The sequence below is a fragment of the Trachinotus anak genome, unplaced genomic scaffold (genome assembly GCF_046630095.1).
Source record: "Trachinotus anak isolate AG129_WGS33_773 ecotype Australia unplaced genomic scaffold, CSIRO_AGI_Tana_v1 ptg000032l, whole genome shotgun sequence".
NCBI lineage: Eukaryota > Metazoa > Chordata > Actinopteri > Carangiformes > Carangidae > Trachinotus > Trachinotus anak.
This window is the reverse complement of record NW_027273883.1, coordinates 26,135,257-26,143,140: the sequence shown is the minus strand read 5'-3', so window position 1 is coordinate 26,143,140 and position 7,884 is coordinate 26,135,257. Positions and strand designations below refer to the sequence as shown.

Sequence of the window (7,884 nt, the reverse complement as noted above, 5' to 3'; positions counted from 1 at the left end):
TGTTGATGCCAGAGGTCAGAGGAGAATGGCCAGACTGCTTTGAGCTGATAGGAAGGAACCACTCGTTACAACCAAGGTTTGCAGAAGAGCATTTTTGAACGCACAACACATCGAACCTTGAAGCAGATGTGCTACAGCAGTAGAAGACCACACCGGGGGCCACTCCTGTCAGCTAAGAACAGGATAAACAAAACTGGACAATAGAAGACTGGAAAAACGTTGCCTGGTCTGATGAGTCTCGATTTCTGTTGCAACATTCGGATTCTAGGGTCATTGGTCAACAACATGAAAGCATGGATCCATCCTGCCTTGTACCAAGGCTTCAGGCAGGTGGTGGTGGTGTAATGGAGTGGGGGATATTTTGGTACCAACTAAGCATCATTTACACTCCACAGCCTACCTGAGTATTGTTGCTGACCATGCCCATCCCTTTATGACCACAGTGTACCATCTTCTGATGCTGCTTCCAGCAAGATAACGCACCATGTCACAAAGCTCAAATAATCTCAAACTGGTTTCTTAAATATGACAATGAGTTCACTGTACTCAAATGGCCTCCACAGTCAGCAGATCTCAATCCAATAGAGCACCTTTAAGATGTGGTGGAATGGGAGTTTCGAATCATGGATGTGCAGCCGACAAATCTGAAGCAACTGTGTGATGCTATCATGTCAATATGGACCAAAATCCATGAGGAATGTTTCCGGCACCTTGAGGAATCTATGCCACGAAGAATTAAGGCAGTTCTGAAGGCAAAAAGGGACCCTGTGCTAGCAAGATGTACCTAATAAAGTGGCTGGTGAGTGTATACCCACTACAGAGGCAGGAAGCAGGAGGTAATGTCTTCATATTTTTGGTTATGTACTTGAATCCAGACACTTTGAGTTAGGATCCTGTTGTCCTGGTTGTGTCACAGTTTGATGCTTTGACAGCTCGACAAACGGCTGTGAGACCTGATCTGAGTTTGTTTTCTTAGTAAAATGAGTTTTATCTGTTATTGACTCTGCTGCCACATGTGTGAACAGACAGCTGATCATGTGTCATCATGCTGGCACAGACGATACTAAACCATTATATAACAGATTATTGGGAAGGTAAACAGCCTGGTGCTGCTCATCATCGGGTTTCAGTCTGAAAGTCTCCAGCTCTGAACCTGTCTGTCCGGTTCAGCAACATCAAATAGGAAGGTGGGAGGAGACAGCAGCGCCACCAAAATCCTCCTCACTGTGTCAGTATCCTTGTTCTGTTAAGAGGCTGGGTCGATGAGGAAGAGAAAGTAGTCCCACAAAGGCTCCAGGATCATTATGATCCTGATTTAAAGGCTGCAGGCAGAACAGGAGAAACTGGAGACCTGGTCTCAGCTGAGAGGAATGTGAACTCCAGTCCACACTGTAATGGGATATAAGTGATGTGAAACTCCACAGTAATCCATTCTGTGTGACACTGGGGGACATGATCACAGTCAACAGTCTGACAGGTTTTCATTGGCTCATCATGTGCAGAGAGACCAGGACTCAAAACTATATATATATTTATATTCATGTATTAAACATTCACAGTCTACATGTGAACATTCTTGTCATCCTTTTAAAAGACACAATTATGTTCAATAACTTATTGTTTTTATTTAACAACATTATTTATTTGACATAATTCTTTTATACTGACAAACATTCCTGTTAGTTTTCATGGTTTTGGTATCAATTTCTGATGCAACACCTTTTATAAAGGGCTGATAATAATGGTTATTAACTCATCCACTAATGAATGATAACTTAATGTTAATAAAGCATTTATAAATTTGTAATAAAGAACAGTGCAGCAGAGGAGAAATGTTGTTTTCTGTCATATGATTAAAGCCTCCATGTCAGTGTGTTACTTAAATAAAGTCTGCTGGTTATAACCTTGGATGGATTGGTGAACAGGTCTACCACACACAGGCCCCGGGGCCGAAGAGGTCATGGGCCCCTGGACTGTGACACCCTCTACAACATGGATCAGTGTCAGAAATGAAATGACATTTCTTCATTCTCTAACGTGGACCCGGACAGTTTACCTGCAGACTGTCCCACACCTGCACACTGATTCACTTCAGTATATCGTCATGATGCTACACAGACTCTGACTCTGATTGGATGATCTGCTTTAAGATGTTTGAGAAGATGAAGCTGATGTTGAGGATGTACAATGTGAGTTCATCTGCTGGTGGGGTCGGATCCACTTCAGAACTCTTTCACAACAAAAACAAACTGCTTCAGAGTTGACTAGGGACCAGATCAAGACCACCTCCTCAAAAGGGTCTTGGTCTACACCCCAGAGCGATTCCTGTTTTCATAGCTGCCCAAATAAATCACACTGAGGGGGAAAATGAACCAGGGTTCGATTTAACCAAACCAAAAACCTCAGTTCCTTTAAAGCTGCTGTGGACTTCATAAACCCACCACTTACTGTTAGTCCAGACTGTGGTCTGTTCTTCGTCATTCCTATATGACAGCATCATCATCATCAAACAGTTTATCAATCTCTGTGAACACAGACATGACTTTTTTTTCCTCTTTATTAGTTCACAAACAAGTTACATAATATTAATAATAATTCAACAAACAGGAGGCCATCATTTCTAACCCTTCCAAGCTTTAAACTCTAAACCAAACCTTAACCAAAGTATCCCTCAAACAGTATCAGACAAAAGCTCTGCTGATATCCTGAACTGACTATACTCTTTTGTTACGGCACAAAAATTTTTTCGTTATATACAGGACTGACAGAGAGTTAAGCAACCATTTTTAGCTTTGGGTAGACTGGGGACAGTTGCAACAAATCTTTTTCCTCCAATCAGAAACATGTCAAAGTCATGACACTTATTCTGCACATGCTCAGTTAGACTCTCCTCCCGCCAGGATGCCAGAAGACACATTCTACATCTGCTACTTCATTTAAAGAAAAAAATAGTTTTTGAGGAATCACAGTATTTTTTTGTCATTAGCTGTATTTTTGTCAAACTGTCCTGAAATTTAATGTGTTTTTAAAATTACATCAGGGGTGAGGTCAGTTGCAACATCTGGATTCTTCCATTCAAATAAATATTGTGAATGATATCTCATATATAATCATCTTTAAATGATATGGGTAATTAGCAGACTGATGTAAGTTTAATATATGAAGGTTTGGTTGGTCTGGTCCAAATAGTCTCTGAGTAAGTGAGAGAAATGCAACAAGAGTTGCAACCGTCTCCAGTCTTCTCTTCATCATAAGAGAAAACAAAATCATAACAGCAACAGCAATACAAATATTAAAATAAAACAAAAATGGTGGTCTCTGCTCTTTTCCTGCTTCCCTCCTCCTTTATATTGACAGCTGGTTCCTTTGCACTGCAGCACACATTACATCATATTCTGGCTCATTATTCTGAAAGCTACCTTTTCCACCTTCATGATTTCTGTTGCTTCAGTGCTCCACTCTGTCTGTGTTGGTGTGTTTGAGGAAATCCAGGTGTTCATAATGACCTTCTTTGTGACTACTGACAATGAGAAAAAGATACTTTTATTCTCTGAGGGAACTCTGCTGATGTTATGTAAATGTTTGAGGTGTGAGTGTTTGTACTAGTGCTGCTGCTGTAGTGTTAGTGTTAGTGTAGTGTGTAGTGTTCTTTAATTTTGATGCAGCTCCACAGCAGATGGAGCAGAGCTCCTTCAGCAGCACCACACTTTATACATTTACCATCATCCTGTAACCCATTCAGTACAGCTGTGATGGAGTGTGACAGAGTATTTTAAATAGTATTGAGTTGTTCCATGTCACTCCAGGAAGTATCTTCCTCCCATGTAAGGAGGCCCCTGATTCATTTCATAGCACAGATCTTAAATGAGTCGATGGTGCATTTCATATTTTGTAAAAATGTTTGACTGTATTTTTATGGAACAAATTGTGGTTAAAATTTGTGTGTGTCAGTGCTCAGTTTGTCAGTGGGAATATTCTTTTTAACAGCAGCTGTGGAGTGATGTAATTTAAATCTTCACTTCATCTTCACTTAGACCTTGATGTTTTAAAGCAGTTACTAGAAAATATGTGAGAGAGCTTTGTGATTTCTATGTCTTTCCATTTATTCCACGTAATGATTTTTCTATTTACTATTATATTTGGTTGATTTAATGAAAAGACTGTGCTGATCCCAAGATGTAATAATGTTAAGTGATGCCTCAGTTGGACTTTGCTCCACATCCTTTGGAATTGTTTTCATGAAATGTTAACATTTCACATTAATGTTTAGGCTCTGTAACGTGTTCTTCCATGTGTTCTCAGTCTTTACTTACTGCAGGGTCAAATAACTGACTAACTGAACACAGACATGACTGGTGCTGGATGGCAGCTGTGGTCAGACACCCTCAGTGCTGTAGAAAATGTCCCAGGATGGCAGCTGACCACAGCTACACCCGACTTCACTGTGACGGTCCTGAAGGCTCAGGGTGATCAGGTGGAGTCCACAGACAAACTCTATCAGCTGTAACAGTCTGCAGACTCTCATGTCTGTGTTGGCACTGATGTCAGCTGACATGACAAACAGTTTACAGGAATCCAGTCCTCACAGAGCATCCTCAGGTTATAAATACCTCTGACCTCTCACCTCAGATCTTCAAATGTAAAATCTTTAGAGTGAATATTTCTAACGTCAGTCACATGCTAGTGCTTCTCCTGAGGCGGTGCCGTGTCTCTGAGCCTCTGTGCAGACTTGTGCAGCTGGTTGTGTCTCTGCAGTCTGTCACAACAGCAGGTTTGAGAGGATGATCTGCAGGCACAGAGAGGGACAGAGCACTGATGGTGACCTGCTGACAGCTGGACTGTTGCTCTGACCCTGAACATCCAGACACAGAGACAGTGTCGCTGGTTTTGTTGGAATACTCGTAGAGTTTCTTCCTGAATGCACTCTCTGTGTTTTTTTCCTTCTTAAAGAGGATTGTGTAGCACTTTGGGAAGAAATGGCAGCTGAGGATGCCGTAGTTAGAGATGAGGATGATGACCATCTCCACTGCCGACCGGTACACTCCTGGAGTGGTGACGTGGACGGGGATAAAGAGCAGCCAGGAGATGAGGTAGAGCAGCATGCTGAAGGTGATGAACTTTGCCTCGTTGTAGTGTTGTGGAAGTCTGCGTCCTTTGAAGGCGCAGACAAAACACACAAAAGCTAGGACGGCTATGTAGCCCAACATCACCCCGAAGGCCACGTTTGAGCCCTCGTGACATTGCTCCAGCAGAATCCTGGGCTGCGAGACAATGTCTTCAGATGGGCTTCCGAGGACCAGCCAGCAGATGCAGGTAACTACCTGCAAGGCCACGATGATGCTGACAATGACATACGGCTGGTAGAGCCTCCGCAGAACCTCCTGCAGCTCAGGGTTGAACTGGAAGACCAACAGGATCTTTAGGGTCTTGACCAGGATGCAGGAGACACACACAGTAAAGCTGATGCCAAACAGCACCTGTCGAGCCTTACACTGGAAAGAGCTGGGCCGGCCCACAAACAGAATGGCACTGATGTAGCTGATGACCAGAGAGAAGAGGATGACCTGGCTCAGGGGCCCCCCGGCAGCCTTCACTACTGGAGTGTCACGCTGGTGCAAGAACAGAGCCGACACCATCAGAACCAGGACGATGCCCAGGGCAGCGAAGGCCAGGAGCACCACAGCGAAGCCGTCGTGCCAGGAGAAGTAACTTGTGGTTTTGGGGGTGCAGCTGGAGCTGCCGTTTGCAGACCACTCTTTGGTTGTGTCGCAGCTCAGACACTGGTCCATGTCTGAGGGAGGAGGGAGCACAGGTACACATTAACACACCAGCTCACAAAGACCTGATCCTACTGCACATAGAATTCCAACCCTGACCTGGTTGTTCAGCAAACCTGGTTCTGGGTCAACTGGAAACAACTGGACCAGTGAGGAGTCAGAGACTGGATTTACTGGACTTATTGTTTCAGAAGATTCTCAGGCTTTCAGACCTTTATAGGTCATTCTCATCCTGATGTCAGATGAAGGCTGTGAGGTCACATTTCAGTTGAGAGGGTCACATGACTTCATGTGGGGGTCATTAAAGTCACATCATGGATGTATTATAAGACCTGGATGCCGGATTTAAAAATGGCGCCCATTCAGTTCAATACGAGTTGCTCGCCTGGCGCATATGCCGAAAAAATTTCAGGCTTCCAGGTTACTTCCGCGTTATGCGGCCCATAGAGACTGCGCAGTAGTGTCACTCCCATCGTGCCTTCGGGCAATGAGAACGAGCAAAAATGTTCTCGATCTGGCGCTGCGCGTTCACGAGTGCTCTGCTAAAGGACTTTATGATGTTTAACAGACTAATACAGGACTCGCTCAGGGCTTTAAACCACGGATTTAAAACGGCAACAGCAACAACATTCAGTGTGAAGCTTTAGAGCCGAAAGTCACATTGGAATCAACATTTTTTAAAAATCATAACCAGGCAAAAATATTACATTTAAATTGTCTTTAAGGCAATTTTAAGATATGGATGCTGCATGTGACAGATAACTACAACTCATCAGATAAAGTTATTACGTTTACTTTCTGTCATTGAGAAGCATATTTATACGGCATGCCTTCTTTAAAAAAAACAAACAAAAAAACAACCAAAACTGTGCAGGGCTGTAGTTATGCTTTATGTCCCGTCATTACTTAGCCCTTTTTCTATTTTTCACTGTTCTGTTTCACAGATATTTGATTTGAAAATGAAAAATATATCAAAATTATTTTTATAAAGATTTAATTTAAATGATGAATGCCACTGGACATTTAGCAAACTGTACACTGAGCACACACTGAGGACGTGGGGAGTTAGAGGCGGTGATGAGGACGGTTCCTCCCTCAGGGACAGAGAGGGGCAGCGGGCTGCAGCGGCTCAGGCCACCGCTGCTGACCCGGAGGACGCTGCATCCAGGCCGGACTCAGTTATAGTTTAACCCGCTGACACAGTGAAGGTCATTAAATAATCTATAAAAAAAATAACGTGGTTGTTGTGAGCGGATGACAGGCTGGTGACCTGCAGTCAGGATGAGACACTGCTGCTCACACATCACAGAAACTATCACATATAAGATAAATGACTCGCGAAATTAAAATACCTGAAGAAAACTGTTAGGGAGGAAGTTACGAAAAATCATATCGGCGTCTTAGTGAATCCAGTTATGCGGCGAATATATCGATTAAAGAACAATTACATTCCTGAAAAAAGTTTAAGAAGTGACGAATAAATGCGACAAATAAAAACACAAAATCAATGAACCTCGATGTGTGTAGAAGAAAACTCGCATTTGTGCCGTTTATTCACTTTTCATACTAACTTTTTCTCATCCTTACGATGCTAGCAGTAACCTAGCAACCAGACACAGCACGACCGCGGATAGTGCACGTACACAGTGGTGACGTCACTCAGAGAAAAAGGACTTTTCTGGGCTTTTTCTGGGCTTTGAAAAACCTTTACAAAGATTAAAACCCCATGGCTTAAGAATGAAGAATAGAAAGATTGATATTTGGCTGTGTGCACAGCTGGAGGGGTCCTGTTAAACGTTTTACAGGCCTCTCTTTTACTATTGCAGTCGATGGGGAAAATGCTTTTTGGGCCGCAGGGGGATTTTTCACTGCAATACCACGAGTGGCCACTGGAAAAAAATTGGCTGCAAGGCTGAGCGGCGGCACCGTATCCAGGTCTTCTAATACATCATGAGTCACATGAAGACATGAGCAGCTAACAAGTTCACGCTGGTTCATACTTTGTGGCCCGTTTGTCTAAAGGGTACCAGCTGAATGAACTTTTCTTTTCTTTTGTGTCAGTGTGTTATTGTGAATTATTATGTGTCTGTAAAAGAGCAGAGCATTT

General features: G+C 43.0%; 1 protein-coding gene across 7 annotated transcripts in view; it reads right to left on the bottom strand.

The window, feature by feature from the left end:
* Positions 1–2,062: 2,062 nt before the first annotated feature.
* gprc6a (G protein-coupled receptor, class C, group 6, member A) overlaps positions 2,063–7,884 on the bottom strand; it is a 27,566-nt gene continuing 21,744 nt past the window's right edge. For all 7 annotated transcript variants that reach the window (XM_071468504.1, XM_071468509.1, XM_071468506.1 and 4 more), the window contains one exon: positions 2,063–5,791. In XM_071468504.1, coding sequence (XP_071324605.1) covers positions 4,674–5,791 — 1,118 coding nt within the window. In that variant the 3' untranslated portion in view covers positions 2,063–4,673. The remainder of the gene's footprint in view (positions 5,792–7,884) is intronic.